Consider the following 25,766-nt stretch of genomic DNA (forward strand, 5'->3'; position numbering starts at 1 on the left):
CCCCCACCCCCAAACAAAGATATTAATCAACTTCTTGTTTCTGTAAAGCTTACCAGTTTACTTGGTATTTATTAAAATCTTTCTGTTACAGGAGTTTAGCGCTGTGTATATAAAATAGAATCTAAAGAGCTGATCTCTATATTCTATAAAACTAATACATATTTATCCATGGGTACTCTACAAGGAACAGTATTTATACAAACTACAATTCACTCATCTCCTGTAAATCCTCTCTGTATTATTTAAAATAACTGCCACTAGCAAAGAAATAGGAAAACGGAAAAAAAAACTGTATCCAATTTTGTAGCTTTATGAACACACCCCACATTTGCAAATGAGCTATTGGTAGGCCAAACATCGGGAAACTAACATGCTCAAACTATATACAATCAAAGGGTCAGCTTCTGTTCTCAGTTACATCCATGCATCCCGATGTAAGTCACATGGATGTGAGGAACATTATTCTGGTCCTTATGTACTCTGGCCAAAATTTTCAAACATGACACTACAGACAGGCACATAAACAGGGCCTACTTTTCGAAGGTGCTGAGTACCTGTAGCTACCTCCCCAACTGGATCCAATAGGAATTGGAGGTGCTCAGCATCGCTAAAAATGAGACACCTAACCAGAAAATTGCCTCCTTTTCCACATGGTGACCTCTGTCTGCCATATGAGCAAATATCCCCTAATCCTGCTTCCATTCATGTCAACAGCAAAATGCCCTTCGACTTGAACAGGTGTAAGCGCTAAAGTTTTCACCATCCTCATCCTCAGCTGCCAATAAATGAAGCTGAGGGAGGGGTGGGAGGCGAGAGCATGCCCGATCAGACAAAGTTCTCCTTGCTGAACACGGTGAGCTTTGAGGTTGTGTGACGTTTTTCATGCTTTGGAGCATAATCTGTTTTTCAGAAGGTTTGGTCAGTTGAATAGCTAACTAAATCAGTGTAACAGCCACGTTGCCCCCCCCCACCAATCATAGTATAATTACGTGGCAATTCAAGCTAGAGGAGAGTGACATTTTCGTGGAGTTGATGAGCGATGCAATAAAGTCACATTGCAGATGCTATTTCAGCGGCATGAATAGCTCTTACACAGCTTTACCCCATACAGTAGTCATTTTTATCATCCAGCTCTCTCTACATGTCTAACTGTTAGAAGCATCCATGCTAATCAGTACTTTCAATTAAAAATAGAGAAGGCTACTGGAAAATTACTCTGGATGGCTAAGTTGTCATCACACGCATATCATTAGTATCCTATCGCTTCCTATTTGATATAGTACTTATTAGATAAAGGCAAGTGATGCCAGATCAACTTTTCTACAGTGGGATTAATTGTAACTGTAATTCCCAGTATAAGGAAGATTTGGACGCATGTCATCGGCCACTGCACATAGTCTTCCTGGCCTTGGCTTCTTGTCATCTTTCCTGAAGACATCTCTTCTGCCTCTTCCCTCGCTTCCCTTTCTGCCAGCAGGACTCTGCCTCTCTCTTGAAATGCCCAACTTAGTCTTAAGTTGATGCTTTTCTGTAAAAATAAATAATAGATTGGCCTCTGAAGGAACACTGGTTTTCTTGGAACAGTAAACTGGACACAACTGCAAGCCTTCAAAATTACTGAGTCCTGAATCAGTTTAACAAGCAACATAGAGGCATGACAGAAACTACATACCTGCTGGCCTTTAAAGGGAGAGTGTAGGGCATTGATGTTTGTATTTTTCCCCCTCCATTATTACTTCTGAGAGTCTCTTAATGTAAAAAGTGAATTGCAAACGGTCAGCATGAACTTGAGCTTGCCTGTAATTGCTAGGTAGTTAGCTCAAAATTCAACTGCCATCACCACCACATCAAAAACATCACTGTGTTTAAAATGCAAAGTAAAGCACAAAATAACCATGAAATTCTCCTAAACACAGTTTAGGTTACCACAGAGCACCCGAAAACCAGCTTGCAAGACATACAGGTTTATTACAAGTGATGAAGAAATGGCCGAGCTGCGCTACACTTTCTATGGAAATTATGACTGAAAGTCTTTGGAATTTTCAGTCTGGCTTATTGGTCTGCCATGGAAGCAGTTTGATCCAGTACCTTTCACATACATGAGGGGCATCAGGGACATGAGTAGTTTATTATTCAGTACTGCAGAGAAACACTTGTGTTGAGATGGACTTGCTGTCCCATATGCCTTGGAATTAAATATCTTTAATACTGTCTTTTCGTTAAAAACAGCTACAGCAATTTCTCTCCCATAATGCTCCATGAGCTACAAGCAGTTACAGTTCCACGACAATGGCTATTTTAGGAGCTCTCTTTTTAGCAAGTACATAGTCTGCACTAGCAAGTGTCTTACTTATTGCTTCTATAAGAAACAAATGCCTTCAAATGCCACTAATTGAAACTTCTGAATTATTCTGGGGACTAAATGCCAATGTGTGAGACCTGGTACCACTGAGCTAGTAGCTGGATTGAGATGAAAAGGGCCAACAAGTGTATGCAACAGTTTTTTAGTGATGAAAAAGATGTTAATAGTCAAAACCGACTTACCATCAACCTCAGACTGTAGGTTGTCTTGATCAGAGTCCATTAATGGTGAATCACCTTCAGCAGCAATAAAACAAGGTGCAAAGACATTTCAGAATAGTCGCTTGTGAGATTGTGACTACTTAGAGGGACCAACCACTTCTACTGCACTCTAAGCAGTTTTTAAAAGTTGCTACCAGCCATAAATACCAATAAAATTTATTTTATGAACGCTTGCTCACAAAGAAGTCATTACATTTCCCAATATGCATATACATTTGCAGTTGTACAATAACTTCAACATAAAGAATATGTACAGATGTTCAAATACAGAATAAGTTGTAAACACGACACAAGGAACAGGTCTTTAAAAAGAAATCTCTGGATAAAGATAAAAAGAGAGCATGCCAACTTCTCAGTGATCTACCGCTGAGCAGTGGGTGGCATTGTCGTGTCTTCACCAGATTCCTACTCTTCTTCACTGCAGAAAAAAACAGCCATCACACAGGAATTCTTGGGGGTGGGGTAAGGATTATGTCTGATGGCACTTCCAGTTTTTACTCATTACTTTGTGGGAAAATCAGAGCTAAGGAGATCTTTAAGAGTCCTTGCAGTCTCCATTGTCTAGAGTGATCTACAGCATGCAGGTACTGGTTCATAATCAACTAACTGTATGATTTCTACACTCCAGACTAGTGAACACTTCTTCCATCTAAAGCAGGGGTGGGCAAACCTTTTGGCCTGAGGGCCTCATCGGGTTTCAGAAATTGTATGGAGGGCCGGTTAGGGGAGGCTGTGCCTCCCCAAACAGCCAGGCGTGGCCCGGCTCCCCCTGCTTCTCACCACCTGACATCCCCCCCCCAGAACCCCTGCCCCATCCCCCCCCCCGCTGTCTGTCCCCTTACCACCCCTGGACCCCCCACCGCCTCATCCAACCACCCCTTCTCCCTGACCGCCCCCAGAACCTCTGTCCCCCTTCAATCCCGTTCTCCGCCCTCTGACCACCCTGACCTCTATCCACACCCCTGGCTCCTGACCACCACCCCCAAACGCCCCTGGCCTCTATCCAACTAGGGTGACCAGATGTCCCAATTTTATAGGGACAGTCCCAATTTTGGGGTCTTTTTCTTATATAGGCTCCTATTACCCCCCACCCCCGTCCCGATTTTTCACACTTGCTGTCTGGTCACCCTATATCCAACCCTCTTCCCCCACTCCCTGCCCCCTTACTGCGCTGTCTGGAGCACCGGTGGCTGGCGGCGCAGCTGCACCAGGACAGACAGCCATGCTGCCCGGCTGGAGCCATCCACACACCGCACAGCACAGAGCAGCAGGTCAGGCTGGGCTCTGTAGCTGCGCTGCCCCAGGAGCTCACAGCCCCGCCGCCCAGAGCATTGCACCGGCGGAGCAGTGAGCTGAGGTTGCGGGGGTGGGGGACAACAGGGTAGGGGCCGGGGTGAGCCTCCCGGGCCAGGAGCTCAAGGGCCGTGCAGAACGGACGGCCCACGGCTCGTAGTTTGCCCACCTCTGATCTAAAGGAACGTCATCATGGGTACGTGCCATTAATCCGTATCACAGCATGTCCAGGTATCAGAACTTCATGACAGGTTCTATACAGCTCCTTCAAAAACAATTAAAATGATCCTCCAGGTTGGCTCTGCTCATAGACCTGGTTATGACATATGGAGCCTTTCATCTACAAGTCACCATATGAAATCTCGCCAAGTTAGGCATGACTGAAAAATCGCTCCCATCAAGAGAGGGTTGTTGGCCTGTGTGAAATGAGTTTGTAGTCTCAGTCCAGGCCATACGGAACAAGTCAGCTCTCCACAAACCATGGCCGCACCTTGCACAAATTGGAACCCTTTAATGACAGTCTTTCAGTAGCGATTAAACACTGACTGGGCTCAGAGACTAACTCGCTTTCACGGCGACTATCCATACAGTACCACTCTTGCAGACAAGCTGAACGTAGTCTCCAGGACACTACCTTTAGCATTTTTCATGGCAGAATAAAACCTTTAAAAAGAAACATCTACAATAACCAGCACTACACACTGACTAGGCATAGCAAATACATTAAAAAAGCATCTGCCAAAGGCCAGTTTTGCAACATGCAACCCACACGTGCCATTTCAAAGGTTTGGAAATACTAGAATTTGTCAAAGTCCTTAGGTATGCATAAAATACATACAGTAGATTGTCTTGGGAGCAAGTGTTTTCTTAGTCTTCTGCTCTTTTCCACAGAGCCTGTATTACTCTTGTTCTGCTTTTGAAGGCTGTTGTGGTGCCAGTCCACCATTTCGTCTTCAGAGTCTGATGGCTACTCCCTGCATGTCTAACTCTTATAGCAGATACCATTATTTATCAATAGTGATTCCCATTGGAAGCTGACTAATAACATTGGCCTTTGACGCCAGGCCCTCAACTTTCTTTTGCTAAGCACAACATTTTCCGTCACTTTTAATTAGACATTTTTCTTCAACTTCCCGTTTGTGTTTCAACATTTTGGTTACATAAAGGTCAAGTGGCAGGTCTCTAGATGGGTCTTGCTGTTCTGAGAAGATGAGATGAATGGCAGCATTTTACAATAGAGCTATCACAGCTCACCAAGGCAGTCACGAGACCTCTCTCGGCCAATCTGGAGCTTTTCCCTTGCAACAACTCAGCAAGTGAATATGTGCAGAGTACTAATATCATAAAGTAATTCTGCTGAGCTCAGTCTTGATTGCTCCTAACCCAAGCTACAATTTTTGTTTTCAAAATGATAAGCAGCCATTATTAAAAGGACATTCTGGGATTTGTAGAAACAGTTTCGGATGGCCAACGCCAGAATTTCTTAGTTTTTGAACGAATAGGATTTAGAAGAATTTTTTCCATCACTGACATTCCAGTTATAATGTAGCGCTCACATATAGTTTCTTGACTCAAGGAACAGCTTGGACTGAAGGCTTATCCTCCTGAAAGTTTTAGCGGAAATCTCAGATGTTTGGCACTTCTAAAGCAGCAGGTCCATGTTTTTCCCAACAGAATCCTCCAGCACAACTACATCTACCGAAGCCAACACAATAGTAACTTCACCGCAGTTTACAGCCCGGATATTATTTAATCATATCTCAGCTGTATTCTTAACACTTCATTTTTCTGATCATGCTGCAGTCATATTTCTTAAGACGTAAACAAGTTCCATGAGGTTGAATATGGCTTTTTTGTTGTTGCTTTTTCGTCTTTATTATTAATTCACACGGGAAGGAAAAAGTTCATTTGCATTTAGTAGTCACTAGTACGGTGACAGGAGAGGTTGTACCATCTCAGAAGAGGTCCTTCCCACTGCCCTGACTTGTTTGCTGTGGTCAATATGCAACAGTAGGCTGGTCAACATGATGAAGGAGCAAAAAAAGTGACCATATTCTAGCAAGGTCAGCATCACCTTGGTCAAGAACTTATTTTTCTTGTAGTCAAGATCTTATTCGGAAACTGTAATATCTTTTTGTTTACTGTGTTGTATTGATTTTTCAACTAGCGCCTACCATATTATTTGATAGTTTTCATTGCCATCTGGTGGTTTGGGATGTGCACTGCAACTGGTGTTCTTTCCTGCATTTCCTTCTTCTTCCATATGCACTGAAGCACTAGCAGTAATGATATAGCATTTTATACGCTTCCATATTTCCTTTATCCCCCGGAAAAAAGGAAAAAAGCATCTTCTAAAGCATCTACAAACACATGCACATTTTATATATAGCACAGGCATATACAATCAAGTGTATACGCCAAAAGAAATGTAGCTGCCATCTGTAGAATGAAATACAGAAACAGCACACAGCAATGTAATGACAGCTTAAAGATCGGCTATGAAGAACACCTGTTAAAAAAGAAGAAGGGATTTACTACAAGTAAACAAAACTTAAGAATCTATATTGTAATTTGGCTGGACAACAAGGTTAAACCTCGCTTGTGAAAAATCCAAGAGATCTTTAGAGGCTACAAGTGAGAGTGTGCGCACTCTTTCCATTTCGTTGGTCTCTGACAGCACAGACTTAGCATTTTCCCAAGCCACAGGTTTAATATAGATCCAGAGGGAAGAGTCATGTACTGAGTTGCCACTCAAATGTAGTTCAGTCATCGAATGGCAGCACCATTATGTATATGTGCCTTCACATTCGAGAGATTTCTCATTCACTCAAATATATGAGCATCTGGCCTGGTGACAGCAAGTCTGCTTTTTGGTATCGCTTCATTACACGAGTCTTCTACAGATGCGTAGAACATTTTTCTTGTATCAGCGTGTATATTTTTTATACTTATTATACAAATACTGCAGATTATAAGGGCTGAAGTGAGAGGCATGGTATTTGTGATTCAGTGGACCAAGAAAAGGATTTCACAATCTTTTCATTTTTAATTGCATAAAGGTCAGCAAAAGGTTATTTCTGTGCTGAAAGGCCCATATAACCTGGTTTATTGGGTGTCTGAGGCACAGAAATCTGTGCTCACTGTAACTTAACTTTTATTTCTGCTTTGCCGTTCACCTTTAAAAAGTCTCCTAGGCTGAAATCAATGATAATGCTACTTATACCAAGCTTCTTACATCTACCGTTTTAATAAGTATGAGCCCACTCAAGGTCAATTGATATATTAACTTAAACCTACGAATTTGATCTTACCTTAGTGTTTAACTAACATACATACCATTAAAAACAGGCCATACAACTAAGCAACATATTTCAACGTACATGTCCCACATGCCTTGCTTTCCCTGCACTCTATGGGGTATCATTAGTCAAACCTACCTGTAGCTCCAAAGCACTCACGCCTGTGACGCTCATTCCAGGCTTTGACTTTACAAGCCTTGCTGCAAGTGAAGATCTCATAACAGCGTATGCAAAGAGTGAGTCGAATCCCTATAGCCCGCCCACACTGGTAGCAGTATTTAAAGAAAGGCTGTCTGGAACAGAAATAGCATGAGAAGGGCCATCAGGAGAGTTCATGTTTATTATTTTGTTTTTCATGGCTTTGCCAACATATTTACACTTTACATAGCAAAGGAAATCAAAATGTCTCACAATCCAGGGGTAAAAATCTGCCCTCATCCACCAGGGTAACCAAGAGGAGCGAGGCACTGTGGTGGATCACAGTGCTTATGTTGCTATCTGGGGAACAAATGAACACAAGCAGCAATGCAAAGTGAAGTGTCCCAAAAGGCAACAGGCCCAAAGCCTGCCCCATACTGAAGCCCCCTCATTTGCCAATTCATTGTGCACCCCAGCCAGCTCCTTGCGTTGGCTAGCTCTCCAGTACTAAATGTAGGAGTGAGTGTCTATGCAAGATTAAATCTGACAGCAGGTCACAAACACAAGTAGTCAGATTTGGAGAAGGTTTGTAAAAACCTCGTTAATACTGAGGAACACAACACAGCCACTGCTGGAGAACACTGCTTGCATCAGAGCAACTCTCCATCAGTTTAGGACAAGAAGTGAAGAATGCTCTATCCCATTGATGCTGCAGGAGCTATTTAGATAGGCAGAACTTACCTCGGTTGCAATGTGGCCTAGGCACTAGAAATAAATACACCTGTAACTTTTAAAAGCATCTTGGGATCTTTAAGAACCACAAGTGGTCAGAACCTCTGTTCATCTCTTCCCAAAGATACCCTCCCACTCCACACTCATCACCTAACCTCACACCAGTACAGAGGGCTGATCACCATGCTGGATTATTGGTTCAGTATGGACCCAGACAAAAAAGCACTGCCTACTGACTCTCCACCACTAACTCTTTACAGCAGTGATTTCCTTGACGGTATTCGCATGTCTCACCCTGATTAGCTTGTGAGATTTGACAAGATAACAGCTCAAAATATGGCTTACAGGCTAGCTAGTGTAGGTATTCATTGTACATGGTAAAGCACCACAAGGATTAATATAATTTTTAAGTATTTCAATGCCTCAGCTTTTCATTAACTGTTTCTAAAGGCAATACTGATGCAATGGGATCATCCAACATCTTTGGCATTGAGGGCTTTGATTTTTAGAGCATTTTGGCAGTGTATCATGGACTCTATTAGTGTCTTGCTTCAGTCTCTTCAGTGTCAGCATCATTAATACAATCAATACTGTTAACAAAATGGCACAGCAGGAGTAAAAAAAAAGATCTAAGCAAGCCCTTGAAGTATTAATATGAATAGTCCCAGCCAGCATCCATTCTGTAATCTTGGGGGATCAAGGGAAACTTGGAAACATAATAAAGTAATATATTCTGGAAAAGCAAAGAATAATTTTGGCTTCCATTTTCCATCCCACCTGGGCTCCAACTAATTCTTCCCATTCTTTTCTAACAAACATAGTTCCATTTCTCATTTTCTGGGAAGTGTGCAAGTTTATCTCCATTGTTACTGTAACCCACACACCTCCTGGGTGTGGTGTTCTGTCCCATCCCATCTAGTGGCACTGAGACCCAAGAGAGCGCAAGAGTGAGTGTCCGCTCTATAGCCTTAGCTAATAGCCATATGGCTTTTAGCTCATGTGGTAAAGGCTCATGCAATAAACTCCAGAGGTCCCAGGTTCAATCCCGCCCGCTGATGACCAGGGTGTGTCCGTGTTACATTACACCACTGGACCTAGAGCTTTTCTGCAACAGTACACCCAAAGTCAGAACTGCCAGGTAAGGGAAATGTTGAATCCTTTATTGATCACAGGCCTGGATTATATCTATTAATGTGTTTAATGACCCTAAAATAAAAGTATTAAAAATTGTAAATGCTGGTAGATTTACATTTGTAAATTCCTAAACTACTTCCATTTCCTTCTCGTCTCACATTAAGGTCTACAATTCCTAAATAAGTATGGATCCAATAATTATGTGTCCATATTAGCCACATAAATTATGTACCTATCTGGTTTGAAAATCTAGCCCTGTATCTTCAGTTCAGTTTGGAAGAAATATTGGGGCAGGGCATCGGAGATTAGGGTTAGGACTTCAGAATTTTCTATATTTCGCTTTACCAACATGCTGGGTAAGAACATGCATAGCCAAGTAAATAACCTATACTAACACACAAACACAATGGCCACCATCAAAGAGTAATCTATTATAAAGAGATAAAAGACAGTGCTATCCGGAACAGTACAATATTTTCCCCAATACCAGTGTTTGGTAACTGATGGCACTGGCTTTTTTTTAATTTTAACTACTGTACATAATGTTGCACACGTATTATGGAACTGAAGTAGTGACTTCCTCACTAAGGCCCTGATCCTGCAATATGAAACTTAGGGGGAAACCCCTGTACACATGAAGTCCTCAATGAGGCTCTGAGAGGTCACGAGGATGTGCCCATGCAGATCAGATTGCAAGGCTGGGCAGGGGGTCTACGTTCGTAAGAGTTTTGACTCAACTCTAGACTTTGTAAAAAGATCTCTGCAGATGGCTACATCATATGCTTTGTGCTGGGCCACAGGAGAATTTGTCTGGGAAGCCTGAGGTTAGACTGGCTTCTTTTGAATTATTAGCTCTGAATATAAATGACCAATCTGTCAACAACCAGAAAATTGTAACATCTTTGTCCATTCATAGCAGCCACTTTGGCTAACTTCAGAGCAGGAGGGGAAGATAATTTTAGCTGCTGAAAAGTGGATAGATTGAAGAAGTGAGGGGAAAGTCAGAGAGGCCAAAGAAGGGGTGCTGGTGACAGTGGTCCAGGTGAGGCAGAGCCATGAAGTGATATATTTGGCTAAAAATTATAAGTGTTTCTGTTCAGCATCTTTAGCATACCTCACTTCCTCCCGTGATAGCATTATTGCAGCACGCTTGTCCACATGTTTTCTTCTAGCTGAGGGAGCACGAGGACTTGCCTCTACTGTACCAACATGTAAATGAGAAAATTAGACCTCACAGTTAGAATCTGTGAATAAGCATGCTGGTGACCAGGGCCACTTCCATTAAAACTGCATTCAGCCCTGTGGTGTGGTTATGCCACAAATGTACTCATTGGTCAACATCTGACTCTCTGGCCCATGTTACAGAGGCAAGAACAGTTTCTTCTTGAAATGGAAGTTACAGAAAACACTGTATCATACAAGTAATGTTCAGCGTCCTACTCCATATTTTGGTTATCCCTCATTGGGAGTCCATAAAACATCTTAAAGACGAGGGTCACCTGTTGGGACTCAGTGGAATGAGAACTATGTGACACCCACAGACAAATATATCATGGATTTTCACTGCTCCCTCAGAACAAGAGCGGGGCTTCTCTCAGATTTTTAAATTAAAATGTTTTAAGATAAGAACTTCAAAGGTTGGCAATATATTCCCAGTCTATATATGGGGAAACTGAGGTACACAGAGGTTAACAGATTTTTAAGGCCAGAAAGGACCATTTTGATTATTATGACCTCCTGCATAACACAAGCCATAGAATTTCAGGTTATGTGAATTGCAGAAGGTAACAATCCCACATTTCACTTATCACATTTTAGGTAATCTCTAGAGGCAGTATTATCTTGTGCTTGAAACACAGGTATCAGGGAGAGATGCAGGTTCTACGCTTGGCAGTGCCACAGATTTGAGCAACACCTTGAGCAAATCACTTAACCCCAGTGTACTTAGGTGTGTCCCTAGCTATAAAACGAGAATGGCACCCACTTACTCTAGAAGGGCAATGGGATTCTGTAAAGCACCAGGATCCCTGAATGAAAAGCGTTATAGAGGAACAAATTCATCATTAGGGGCTATAGTTTAATCCCACAGCATAAGAACCCACAAGTGTAAATCCCCATACAGCGATATACAATATTTACATGGACTGCAGGCTTAGCTTGAACTCACATTTCCTGGATTTCCGAAGTTCTTCTCTATCCCATTCTCTCTCTTTCAAGACAACACGCTCGCGAAGCCGGTCACTAATGTACTGTAGCAGCTCCCTGCGTGCATTGAAAATCTCCCGTTCCAGCGGCAATAATGCGTGGTATGGAGTATGTGCTATCTTCTTATCCTGCAACACACAATTCACACACAAGAAGACATAGGGAATAGACATCTAACATGGCAAATGTGCTTCCATATTATTCTTAGCAGGAAGTAAACCTGACTAGATGAAAGGATGCCCAACACAGACATAATCATGTATGGTACCGTATCAGCCCTGCTAAATAGTAACTAGCAGTTTCAACCTATGCCAAGGGACAGGATCCCCTCTCCTCTCCAAACACCTGCCATTTTTACACAACACAGTGGAGCAAGCTGGAACATAATCACATTTAATATTTTGACCAATTTTTTTAGCTGCTACTCTTTTGATTGGGCAGGACTCCCTCAGAGGAGAAGAAGCAGAACAGTGCTCTGAGGTGGTACAAAGAAAAGGAGTACTTGTGGCACCTTAGAGACTAACATTTATTTGAGCATAAGTTTTCGTGAGCTACAGCTCACTTCATCGGATGCATACTGTGGAAAATACAGTGGGGAGATTTATATACACAGAGAACGTGAAACAATGGGTGTTATCATACACACTGTAAGGAGAGTGATCACTTAAGATGAGCTAATACCAGCAGGAGAGCGGGGGTGGGGGGGGGAGGCGGAGAAAACCTTTTGTAGTGATAATCAAGGTGGTTCATTTCCAGCAGTTGACAAGAACGTCTGAGGAACAGTGGGGGGCGGGGGAAATAAACATGGGGAAATAGTTTTACTTTGTGTAATGACCCATCCACTCCCAGTCTCTATTCAAGCCTAAGTTAATTGTATCCAGTTTGCAAATTAATTCCAATTCAGCAGTCTCTCGTTGGAGTCTGGTTTTGAAGTCTTTTTTTTGTAATATTGCGACTTTTAGGTCTGTAATCGAGTGACCAGAGAGACTGAAGTGTTCTCCGACTGGTTTATGAATGTTATGATTCTTGACATCTGATTTGCGTCCATTTATTCTTTTACGTAGAGACTGTCCAGTTTGACCAATGTACATGGCAGAGGGGCATTGCTAGCACATGATGGCATATATCACATTGGTAGATGTGCAGGTAGGTGAATGAGCCTCTGATAGTGTGGCTGATGTGATTAGGCCCTATGATAGTGTCCCCTGAATAGATATGTGGACACAGTTGGCAACGGGCTTTGTTGCAAGAATAGGTTCCTGGGTTAGTGGTTTTGCTGTGTGGACCTCCTGGACACTAGGGGGTAATAAGCAATGGTCACATAACCACCACCCTATACCGGAAACCTACTGACCGCTATTCCTCCCTACATGCCTCCAGCTTTCACCCAGATCACACCACATGATCCATTGTCTACAGCCAAGCTCTACGATACAACCGCATTTGCTCCAACCCCTCAGACAGAGACAAACACCTACAAGATCTCTATCAAGCATTCTTACAACTACAATACCCACCTGCTGAAGTGAAGAAACAGATTGACAGAGCCAGAAGAGTACCCAGAAGTCACCTACTACAGGACAGGCCCAACAAAGAAAATACCAGAACGCCACTAGCCATCACCTTCAGCCCCCAACTAAAATGTATCATCAAGGATCTACAACCTATCCTGAAGGACGACCCATCACTCTCACAGATCTTGGGAGACAGGCCAGTCCTTGCTTACAGACAGCCCTCCAACCTGAAGCAAATAGTCACCAGCAACCACATACCACGCAACAAAACCACTTGATTATCACTACAAAAGGTTTTCTCCCCTTCTCCCCCCGCTCTCCTGCTGGTATTAGCTCATCTTAAGTGATCACTCTCCTTACAGCGTGTATGATAACACCCATTGTTTCATGTTCTCTGTGTATATAAATCTTCCCACTGTATTTTCCACTGAATGTATCCGATGAAGTGAGCTGTAGCTCACGAAAGCTTATGCTGAAATAAATTGGTTAGTCTCTGTAAGGTGCCACAAGTCCTCCTTTTCTTTTTGTGAATACAGACTAACACGGCTGCTACTCTGAAACCGGAGGTGGTACAGAGACTTCTCTGTCTTAGGCGCCTGACTGCTGTATCTTGCTCACCAGATTTGGGGTCAGGAAGCAATTTTCTCCTGGGTATTTTTGTTTTTGTTTTTTTTGCCTTCCTCTGCAGCATGGGGTATGGATTGTGTACTAGGATCCTGTGGAAATGTTTCACTACAACAATTCCCTGCCACTGCAGGGGCCCTTTGGTGGCACCTTAATCTGTCCTGATGACTAAAAAGGTTTAGTTTAACTAAAGTCATCAGGCTCAACATAGGTAAAATTTAATGCCCTGTGATATACAGGAGGTCAGGCTAGATGATCTAATAGTCCTTTCTGGTCTTAAGCACTATGAAACTATGATGACCCAAGCCAGCAATGTTTCTAAACAGAAATTATCTCAAAGATTTCCAGGAAGCATTAGCAGCTCTTTAAAGCGAATAAGTCCAGAGAAAGCAGAATTTCTGAATCTGGCAAATAATTAATTACACTTTATGTTAAGGTTCCTTTCACAAAGGGTTAATAAATTTTAATATATTTTAACAGTTAATCCATTGTGCTAGGTCAGAGATGGGCAAACTACAGCCTGCGGGACTGTCCTGCCCGGGCCTTGAGCTCCCAGCCCCTCCCCCGCTGGCCTCCCTCCCCCACAGCCTCAGCTTGCCGCGCCGCCAGCGCTCTGGTGGCGTGGCTGTCTCCTGCTGGGCAGCATGGCTGCTAGTCCTGCCGATCTGACCGGCATGGTAAGGGGGCAGGGAGGGGTTGGATAAGGGGCAGGGATTCCAGGGGGCAGTCAGGGGACAGGGGGCATTTGGATGGAGAGGAGAGTGGTCGGGGGGGGGGGGGTTGGATAGGCTTGGGAGTCCTGGGGGGCCTGTCAGGGGGCAGAGGTGTGAATAGGGGTCAGGGCAGTCAGGGGACAAGGACCAGGGCGGTTGGATGGGTTGGGGGTTCTGAGGGGGGCAGTCAGGGGGCGGGAAGGGGAGAGGGTAGATAGTGGGAGGGGGCCAGGCTGTTTCGGGAGGCACAGCCTTCCCTACCCGGCCCTCCATACAGTTTCGCAACCCTGATGTGGCTCTCAGGCCAAAAAGTTTGCCCACCCCTGTGCTAGATTCTTCTAAAGTTCAACCACTCAATAAGTTGCCTCCAGTAATAATTTATAACCATCTATAACACCTTTTACTGATGTGCTTCTCTCAATAATATATACTAATCATGTCTGTAAAATGCTTATAACGTCTATAAATCATTCATTAACTCTTTATAAACCACCTATAAATGGAATCTTAATATAAAGTTTGACCAAATCATCTCTCTCCCACGGCAGAACTACCAGGGCTTTTTAGACCTCTGTCACCCTTATAGGGATAAAAGTTTGGTGGTGAATGGAATGAGTCTCAAGACAACTGGACAAAAGAAAGAGAGTCTGCTGGTGCTTTTAGCATCTACCCCTGACAAAGTAACAGGTGCAGAACTAGAAAATCTGGTTGTCTCTATTTATGGATCTGAAGAACATGATTAATATTAACATTAATTTTAAATTCTAGTGGTCAAAGATATACCTGAAAGTATTTATAATATGCGTAGTCTACTACAGTTCCCACTGCAGTTCTCCTCCCTTGGTTAAGAGTAATTGGCATCAACATATCTGCACCAGCCTCAATTAGTTTATCAATCTGGAGAAAGAAAAACAAAATGCAAAACAACAAAATTGAAAAACATTAGAAAAGGCAGGACGTTCAACCAAACTGTTATAATTAAACTTGTTATAATTAAACTGAAAGGACTGATCACCAGACCCTGGTCTCTACTTGTGCAAATGCAACTCTGTAAGAACACAACTGAGTGCATGCTTTATTCACATAAACCCCTGGGTGTGCAGGTGAAAGATTCTAATGATGAGTTTTCATATGTCCAGAAGGGTTTTGTATGTGAAAGTTCCAACACTCATGTAGGCAATCATGGCCCTGATTTTCAGGGATATCAATCTCACCCAATCCCTACTTCTGTTCAGGCATCTATGGAAACACATTTTCATTCTCATTGTTTATCTGTAATCCTAAAAGTTACAATATATTATATCAGGCAGAACCCACAGTAAAATATATACATTTCCAGACATGCTGATCAGGGCTATACCAAGAATATGGTTTGCATTAGTCTTGTATGAAATGCAAGGGATTCAGAGGAGCCCACAATTCATCTGTTCCTGCATTTTTATTGCCCACCATATCCTGCTTGTGATATGACAACTGGGTGCTATAAAAATGATTATGGTGTCAAATAATTATGATTGCAAGAGAGCAGACATCAGAAAGGTGGAATTCCTGCTAGAGAACAAGGGATAAGAAATACAGTGAATGGCACACAGAATTCTACTTATGTAGTTGCAGATTTGTGTTGAGTTTCAGAAGTGTCAGCGAGGATGAGTCACTTCCCAAATTATTGTTTTATTTGGTTGGCTTCCCCTTGTTTTCCCCCTCCACCTTAGGAAGCACAAAAAGCAATCATCAAAGGACAAAACTAACCTCCTTCCCTAAGGCTTTGTCTACATTGGAAATTTGCTCCAAGCAGTGATTTGCACCACTTGATTTTACCTCTGCTTGAAATTGGTGTAAACTCAACTGGTGCAGATTGTGGCTGCCTTCCCCTAACTGGGTTTGCACTGGCTATGCTGTTGGCTAGAACTGGGGGAAATCCCTGAGGTAGATAAGGCCTAACACTCTCCTGGGCCTTGTCCACACTGGGAAAATGCATCCAGTCAACTAATGTGATTTTAGTGAGTGTTCAACACAATTTTCACCTTAAAGTGACAAGGATAGCTGCATTTAAAAATATGATAGTTACTTGCAGTGAACCCTGGATGTTGGAGGGGACCCAAGGTTAACCACAATCACCTACCATAATTCAAACATGACTTGCCCCTCTGTGCAGAAGGCAAGTAACTCCATGCTAGTTAAAACATGTTAACATGTTTCACAACACAGTTCATTTTCCCAGCACAGACTCAGATACAGAAACAACAGGAATTGGCAGTTGAATCACTGAGTTACTAAGAAAAAAACCTGCATCACTGAAGGTTACTAGGAAAGAAGACAACTGAATCACAAAGAAGAACCAGCATTCAAAACACCTGCTCAAAAAGTTAATTGGAAAACTAAAGTCAAAAACAACATATGTTTTCTTACCAATAAAATCCTGTTTGCTATGGTCCTCTTCTGTTCATATGTAGTGTTGACTGCAGCACAAAGGGCACTACCTATACCGTTGCTTAATGGAAGATTGGGGTCAGCTCCATACGCTAAGAGTTCCATCACTGCCTGCAAACAGGCATAGTTAAATATGAGAAATCAATGAATGATGACGTCGTCTTAGATAGTTTTACAGCAGGATTGTGAGATCCAAAATGTACAAGGATATCTGGGTCGATCCTTTACAGTGTTTAAAATAATATACCGGGAATGCATACTAGTATTTTTCAGTAACTTAAAGGCATAAAGTAATAACATCTAAATATTGGTCTATGAGAATAATTTTTGCACTTGCTTTGTATTGCATTTTTAGCACAATAAAAATCATAGATCCATACTGAACAGCCATGTGTCAACTGCTTCATAGTGTAGTGTTAAAAAAGTTATCTTCTTTTATGCTTTTCTAAACTACAAAGCCTGTGCACTACCAGAAAAACAGAATGGCACAGGCTGTACATTTGTGGCCTACTGGGCCATTACTGCACCAGACAGGTTCATAAACGCCACGACTTAGATTTCAGATGTTTCAAACATGAGACTGAATTCTGTTATTTTAACCCAAACAGCAGCCATTATTAGCCCAGAATAGAAGCTCTTTCTAAGCCAAAGGAGTCTAACAAGCCCCTTCTATTCAACTATTTTCTCTTTAGTGAGCAGTGCAAGACTCCCACAAACCCATTCTCTTGACAATCAAAGGTGTCTTGAGAAAAGCCTGGGTCAGAGACTCTATCCATGGGCTTTGGTACAGTGCATGGACTGGGAGACCAGGGATACTATACCTTGAGCTGAATGAGGCCAGTTAATCAGACATGATTTTTGCTGAGTTCATGTTATCTATTGCTTAGCACCTCCCTCTCTGTCTTCTAAGTGGTTATAAATACTGCTTTATCAATTGGCCTAGCAGTGTATTGTAATTAAACTTGTTGCTCCATAATTCCCTGGATCACCTAATTTCCTTTTATTTAAAGAGGGGAATTATGATAGATAATAAAATAAAATAAAATAAAATAAAATAAAATAAAATAAAATAAAATAAAATAAAAGGTCCCTTGTGTCCACAAGGAGCTTCACCAATGTCAATGGGGCTCCATACGAGCACAGGAATCTGTTCACCCAAAGCCAACTGCAGGACTGAGGCCTAGGTTAGTTCTTTTCTTATCTTCTGGGATTTCAGCTGTTCTCCTTGGATTCTCAAACAAACATACAGCTCCCTCAAAAGTCAGTGTCTCCAATACTACGTTCCCTCCCTGAGAACTCAACTACATTGTACAGAGTAGTACTGCATCTGGATTTACATTTACTGGGCTAACAAGTAATGAAGAATACTGCCCACATGCAACGTGGGTGAGTTAATACTGCTATTATTAATGTATTTAGCACTGTAGATTAACCAGTTGTAAAGCACTGTGCCAGATGTGCCAAAGAACTGGAGTCCAGATCCAAGAGCTACTTAGGTCATTACATGATCCTTAGCATCACAGCTAACAAGCTAGCACCAAGTGGACTCAGTACAATATTAGCCAAGACTTTAATTACAGTATAAACAAGTGCTATATAGAGAATCAATATGTGGCCATTCTACTTGGAAATAGCTGAAGGATGCTAACAAAGTCAAATACTTTTCAGTAGTTTCCTTTCCATTTCTTTGTGCATTTAATTTTAAAAAAAAAATTCAAGTCAGGCGAAGCAATCTTCTTCAGATGAGAATTTCCTGCACTGTGCTTCAGAACTAACTTTAGCCCTTTTTTATATTAAGAAAATCAAGAGATCTCTATAATACAGTAAAACCCAACCCTTTTGTGAAGTTATTCAAAACTTTATATTAAAATCTAAAAACCTTCCCTTTTCATTTTATTGCAACTAACAGTTTCTTTTATTGAGAGAGAAAATAAGGAGAAATTACCCCAACAGTATACACCTCCTGGAGCAACTGTGGGATTTTTTAAGTATTGCCCTATTGTCTTTATTAAACGCAAAAATTAATACATGCACACTTTAAGGAGAGCAGATTTTAGTAGTACTAGTGCGAAACTTACAAAAAAATCACATTCAGACCTCCAGTGAATCTGCTAGACTGGATTCTGGAGGCACAAAAGTCCCGCAGCACGGGCAATTAAAATTGAATGTGTATTCTAATGATCCCAGGTTCAAACACACACTAACAGGAGCAGATGAGGAGGATCCAGGTCAAGAGGAATCATCTATACAGTGGCTGAAACGTTCTCTCTTAAGCAGCTCTTAAAAAGTGCTTATTTCCAAAGCAATTAATGCCTGGATAGTGCATCTATATGGAAATTTTATAAAGGGCATGCTCAGTACAGCATTTTCAGATGTTAGTAGTTTTGATCATTTCAAACCAAACAGTTTTATATAGGAACTACATTACTGAATCAGACCAGCGAGCCATCTATTCCAATGTCAAGTCTCTGATAATAGCCAGCATTAGATGCATCAGAAGGTACAAGTAGTAACTTGGTGGACAGTTACAGAATGTCTGTAGAGGAAGATTCTTCCTAATCCCATCAGTTAGTGCTTGACTTAAACCCAAAAGTATGACGGTTTATGTTCTTTGTAATATTTTCAGGGTATCCTACAGTGTAAGTGGATGTTCTCATGATCCATATAGATAGATATTCCTTTCTGAATCCTGCTAAGCTCTTAGCCACCAATCCATAAAGAGAAATCCCCATTTAATACAGTGGAAAACTCAGGTTATGTCCATAGCTTTGAAAGAAAAGTAAATTTAGATACTTTCATTGGAAATAAACATGGGTCACTCCAACACACAAGCCATCTTGGCTCCTACCCGGGAAGGAACCAAAGCAAAAATTAACCAAGTAAATAAAGAAAGAAGGAATTAAATGATGCTCACCAAGTCATTCCCACTGGCAATTGCCAGGGAAAGTGGTGAATGGCCACTCCACAAGGTGTTAGGATTTGCCTTATGAGTTAAGAGGAGGTGGACAACATCTCTGACGTGCTGGGTAGGGGGGGAAAAGGTAGAATTAGATCATAAAAAAGAAAAACAAGACATTAAGCTTATGAAAAACAACAGCATTAAACACTTGCTATAAACACATACACATATTACATAGAAAAAAACCATTTAAAAAAGAACATTATTAAGGCTGCTTCTTTAACCCTCAAAAGTTGGCAATTGCCAAAATTAAGGTTGTGTGTGCAACCTTAACTGGTCCCCCTTGTGCATACACATTAAAATTCAGTCTTTATTTACAAGATCACATACTATTGTTATCATTGCATAATGACAGGTTTCAGAGTAGCAGCCGTGTTAGTCTGTATCTGCAAAAAGAACAGGAGTACTTGTGGCACACTGTATTTTCCACTGCATGCATCCGATGAAGTGGGTTTTAGCCCACGAAAGCTTATGCTCAAATAAATTTGTTAGTCTCTAACGTGCCACAAGTACTCCTATTTTTATCATAGGACCCCACCCTCATTCAGTGCACATGATGGACACATGGTAGAGATGAATTAGGGTTATGTAGTGAAGAAGACTGTTGTCTGGAAGACCCCTGCCTCTTTTGTTGCAGAAATTGGACGGTGTGTAGTGAAGGAGGCAGAGGATTGCAAGAAGAGAGAGGAGGGTCTCAAGATTAAGGCAGCTGAATGCTGTCCTGGAGAACTGGATTCTACCCCTGTCTCTGCACAAGGTTCCTATGTGATGCTGGGCAAGTGACATAAGCCAAACTTTTCAAAGGTGGTCACTAAGTGAGTATTCTTCATTTTCCAGGTGCCTGACCTGAGAACGTGGGGTCTATTTGCAGAAGTGCTGAGCACTCAAAGCTGCAACTGAAGTCAACAGGAGTTGCGCTTTCCATATGTGGAGTGCTCTATAAACTTAAGTGCTCTGAGAAATCAGGTCCTAGTCATCTCAAATTGGGCACCCAAAATTAATGGATACCTTTGACTTTAATCTCTCTGTGCCTCAGTTCCCCATCGCTATAATGGAGATAACATACCTCATTTCGCAGTGGTGTTGTGAAACTAACTTCATTAATGTTTGTGAAGTACTCAAATATTATAGTGATAAGCGCCACAGAAAATCCCATGAGGAAATTAATACTTCAGCCATCACAGCAGGATTTGAAGACTGTGCACTAAGTAAGGCCTGGGGCCATAGACCGAATTAGGAGAAAAAGTACTGAATAGCAACTCGCTAAGTAAATATTGTCCATTCTGTACACTTAATGAAGCAGGGGTCCTGTGGAAAAAATAGAATGTGATCGTGTAATTAAAGATTGGTTGCACAGGCAACCTTAATTCTGGCATTTCCTAATTTTTGAGTGCTTCAGAATGCAACATTAATAATGGCCTTTTAATGATCTTCTGTGTGTATAATTCCCTAGCTTTTTAATAAAGCACAATGAAAACAGAAATTCGTCCTGTGGCTGCACAGGGACCCCGACATGCATCATCAGCAGAGTTGGGACCGATAGATCCATCGCACAGACCACTGCCACTTGAGCTAATGGAATAACAACTGATAGCAGCAGGAGATTGTAATCCTCTATGTGGACCAGCACTACATGAGCATGGGACACTTTGCAAGTGGGTTTCCTAAATATTTGGTGAGGTTCAGGGATCTTGGTTCCATCCCAGGCTCCAGAGGGGAGTGTGCTCTCTAGTGGGCACAGGCCCTTCTGCCCATTCCCACCAATCATGACCCTTTCTGCCCCATCCCCTCCAACCTGTCCCATCTCTTTGCCCCAGTATTCTCATTCCAGTCCCAGACTCCTTCCCCAGCAAGTCTTAGTCTCACCATTCTGATCTCCCTGACCCAGTGTTCCCTTCATTCCTTGCACAGCATTCCCAGTTCTCCCCTCAATCCCCAGGGGCCTCATTTCACCTGTCTCTCCCCACTCCCCTGGTCTCTAGGCACTCCCAGTCAAATTTCTAAGCATAGGATTGCTAGAGCTTTTCAAAGAAAAACCACCAGAATTTTTTAACGTGGGCAAAACCCATTTATTTTTCCCTAGCCTCATTCTCAGAAAAACATGAATCATTTTGGCTGAAATAGTCCACAAAAAAGGCAGACACTTGGCATGGAAAATTTCAGCATAAATAGTGAAAGCATGGCAAATTTATGAGCATCTTAAGACGGTCTTATGATGGGAAATGTTCGGCAGCCTTCGTAAAAGGCAGTGCTACCAGTCCCACCTGCAAAATAGATACACACATATGCATGAAAAAACCTAACAGCCCCCAATTTCAATCACATTTTCCAGAATAGTTCCCCATGAAGCAAAGAATTTATAACATATACCAAGGAATCTTACACTACGATATAAATCCTTGAATGCAGGAGCTGACAGCGTAAATGCAAAAGGGAGCTCTACAATAGAGGTTAGTTATACAAGAATGGTAACCTTTAAATACTCAATAGCTTCAAAACAACTTTAGGATAAAAACAGATTGAAATTCCTGGAAACTAAGATCTACAGTAATTAAAATTCGTAATTATGTATGATTTTGAGAGAGGATCGAGAGGTAAGGTTAGCGTATTGACTTTTTATTTGTATGTAAAAGCAACCATAAAAAACCTGCCTGGTAAGAAATGCATGTCAGCAAAGCAATCAACTCCTGAAAGGACACAATGTATTGAACGCAACACATCCTGGCATAGTAAATGGGACTTTTTCACATTTGCTAAATTTCATAGGGCCAGTCATCAAATGTAATTAAGAAGAAGATAATAGAAACCTTTACACCGTTTCTATTTAGAGTCCGCTTTAAGGCAAGTCATTAAAAAGAGGTTGAAAGTCAAAGAATGAAGTTACGTGAAAGAATCCTAATATGTAGAACCGCAAGATCAAAGCAGCAGGATAGACTATCAGAGGAAGAAAACGGGATATAGTAAGTGACAACGTGTAATGGAAACCAATTAGTTATGGCTTGACTTTTGGGGAAGGCAGGGTTGAGGGGGGCTTCTAATTAAAAACTTGTTTACTGTACTGGGCGCTGCTAAATTTTTGTGCTAGACAGACCAAAAAAATAAACCAAGCAGAGTTCAAAAAACCCTCAGTCAATCTACCAGGCTAAACGCTGCCATTGATTCTGGTCATGCCTACAAGCACCTCATGCAGAACAAGTATTAAAATAACGTCCCTGCCTCAAAGTGTTCACAATGTGGAATTTGGCCAGGACAGGAGGAAAAGAACAAACAAAAAGGGGCTGGGTCAGGAAGGGCAGTTCTATAAACCACATGGTACAGTTGTTCAATTAGAGCACGCACGCATCATAATAGAGGGTTTCTGACGTATTCGTTCAGTTCATTTCTCGTTGGGCCACCAGACCATCTACACTAGTGGCTGGCCACCCATAGCTAAAATCCCCAGAGCAGCCAAGATCACACATACTAAAGGATCAGACCCTTCCCATAAAAGAGATGAGAGCTTTATTTCTTCCACAGAAGCCACATGAAATCAGATCCTATGGAGGATTCCCCAGTAGGGTAAGATATGTCATTTGAAGATTGGGAATTATGTGTATTCTACAGGAGCAAAACCACAGCCTAAAGGAGGGACATTTCTACAGTTCCATTGTGCTCCTACCTTGGGGTTATCCTCTCTCTCACAGGCAATATGCAAAGGAGTCCTCCCACCTTCCTCTGGGACAAGACTAGAAGATGAGTAGTATTCACTAGGAGGTCCAGTTTCATTATTAAGTTTCATGGCAATAATAACTGGTGATTCGGCAGGCTCATTCTGAATGTAAAGAAGTCAGAAGAAACAGATACGCACACTTTCAGTATTGCTTAGAGATAAGCTAATAGAAAATACATTGGTCCAGGAATCCACTGGTCTGTACATAAACCACTATTCTGGATTTGCTCATTACAACACAGTAGACACAGCATAAGCAGCCTCCACCCTTCCCATTTCCTTCTTTAGATTCAGGCTCCATTTGTTGGACTGCTGCAGCACTGCATCCTGAAAAACATAAAACCCACTGTAGGCCAGTGGCATTAAGATACCTTTCATTCTAACATCTACAAACATTGATACACACAGAGGGTCTTCCTACCCCAATGAATGTATTCCATTTTGAGAAATAAAAGTTATGACAGGAGACGAATTTTCTTTCTCGTAAACATGGGGCATGCATTGGTCTGCGTGTTACTAGCAAATAAGTAACAAAGGAATCAAATACAAGAGCCACATAAAGCTCTCTAGGAGAAATTAAAGTTTACCTTATTGATTTATTTTTTATTTTATTATATTGCATAATTTAAATCAAAGGGAGCTGAAAGGACCAAATGCTGCATCAGTTGAGAAGAGAAAATGAGTCTTATGAGTGCTTCATAGAATTGCTTCTCAAGTGACTTCATTGAAAAGCTCTGTGATTTTCACCCACAGGCCCTTGAGGAATGTACTTTGATACCTCCAGGAGGGGTCTTATTTGGATGCTTTCCATGCTTGATAAGTGTTTGATTAGACCCATTAAGAGGCAGAGTAGTACTGCAGGCCTTCAGACATTTTTAAGATTCCAGTAAATTAGGTTCTTCTCCGCACTTTGGTCCATTTCACATCCAGATTACGAGGCTGTTTTTTTAATATTTGAGTTTAGGGGGAAAATAAAGGGAGATAAATTGTTTGGTTTAGGTGGAGCTCGGTGATTTGTTTTGCTTTTGTTTAGTTTTAGTTTTGTTTTCGTGGCTTTGTACAAAGTCAAGACCGATCTTAAGAACCATCTTTTTAAAGGAAGAATTAAAGATAGGATTCTTTAAACTGATACAGCTCCCAGTTCACTCCCCGAACTAATGCAATTGCTATAACAGAAGAAGACAAACAAATATGGCAAGGCCTTCTCTAGAGGATCAAAAAGTAGACTCTCAGAGCCTGTAGTGCCAAGGTTCAAGTGCCCCAGTTCCACTGCAAGTCTCTGCAGTGCAACAGCTCTGAAGAAACAGAAGATGTGAGGAGAAAACTGACACAAGAAATCTCATACTACTAACCCTGAAAGTAGAGAATTGAACCTTTAGATAAAACTCAGGCTTAATCCTTTATGAAGGCCACCTATGAGAAATCAGTGGTCTCTGTCAGACATTTGGAGCACAGCTAAACTAAGATCTACGTCTGAAGTGAATAAATTCTCCCAGTGCTTTTGTAAACACTGCTTATGGAAGCTTAAGATTTTAATAGAAGGTTAACTGGCTCCTGACAGTATCCATGTTGCTGGAGGCTATAAAACTAGTGTGTGAAGTTCAGGATGACTGAAGGGGTCCAGCTGCAGCAGAGTGTTGGAAAAACTAGATGCTTCCAAGGTTTGTAGACTATCATCACTTTGAGCCAAGGGAAATGCAATCTGGTTAGAATTACAAATGCTCCGTCTAGTCCTATTTCCCTCAAACCATTTTGACAATTAGAGAAGATGGGGAAGCTTTACATGAGTACATCTGCCCACAGATAGAGGTATTTTCTGTGCTTATGGATTCCATTGACAAGAATAAAATAATGGTACCTTCCTGCTTTCAAATCACAAAAAAAAAAAAAAAAAAAAATCTAGATATGTGTCAACCAAGCCACACAACCGTGCCCTAGGCATACTTGCTCTAGTAGACAGGCCCCGCTTCCACAGGAGTGAAGAGATTTTTGTGGCCTTATGGTTTAGACCTATGCCCTATGCTCCTACTTGCCGGTGTGCATATATCACCACTGCCCATTTGACCTCTCCAAGTGGAATATGAAGATGCTGCTGGGAAATGTTTGAAGAAGGACTTCAGTGACAATGCCATCAGCTTTAGAGGCACTGTCAGTCTTCAGTTTTTGTCCTCTAGTCAGGAAGAAGAATGGATGAATTTAGGGGTGCTGCATTGCACTGGGTTTGTATGTGCTCAATGCTGCTATAAGTAAATACTGCAGACGCTTGAAGGCAAGCAGCTGAGCAGAAGGATTAAATCTGTAATTTTAGAAGTGAGAATAATAGGAGTGTTACCAGTTGAGGTATCTTAAAAAATCAGCTCAGAGATGAATAAATGCAGAGATGATACACGGCGTTTTTTGTATTTTTGGTTAATTAGGAATCAGGTTAGCACA

At 41.7% G+C, this 25,766-nt stretch overlaps 1 protein-coding gene across 3 annotated transcripts in view; it reads right to left on the reverse strand.

Moving 5' to 3' along the window:
• Positions 1–45: 45 nt before the first annotated feature.
• Positions 46–25,766, reverse strand: part of ANKMY1 (ankyrin repeat and MYND domain containing 1) — a 51,375-nt gene continuing 25,654 nt past the window's right edge. Inside the window, exons 10-18 of one of the 3 annotated variants that reach the window (XM_074963996.1) lie at positions 23,283–23,435; positions 19,580–19,687; positions 16,645–16,776; positions 15,019–15,132; positions 11,347–11,512; positions 10,294–10,378; positions 7,314–7,468; positions 2,545–2,598; positions 46–1,528 (exon numbers count right to left, since the gene is read on the reverse strand). In XM_074963996.1, the coding sequence (XP_074820097.1) occupies positions 1,332–1,528; positions 2,545–2,598; positions 7,314–7,468; positions 10,294–10,378; positions 11,347–11,512; positions 15,019–15,132; positions 16,645–16,776; positions 19,580–19,687; positions 23,283–23,435 (1,164 nt within the window). In that variant the 3' untranslated portion in view covers positions 46–1,331. The remainder of the gene's footprint in view (positions 1,529–2,544; positions 2,599–7,313; positions 7,469–10,293; positions 10,379–11,346; positions 11,513–15,018; positions 15,133–16,644; positions 16,777–19,579; positions 19,688–23,282; positions 23,436–25,766) is intronic. The other 2 variants (XM_074963995.1, XM_074963997.1) reach the window with 2 other exon arrangements.

Source organism: Natator depressus, chromosome 9, assembly GCF_965152275.1.
Source record: "Natator depressus isolate rNatDep1 chromosome 9, rNatDep2.hap1, whole genome shotgun sequence".
Taxonomy (NCBI): domain Eukaryota; kingdom Metazoa; phylum Chordata; order Testudines; family Cheloniidae; genus Natator; species Natator depressus.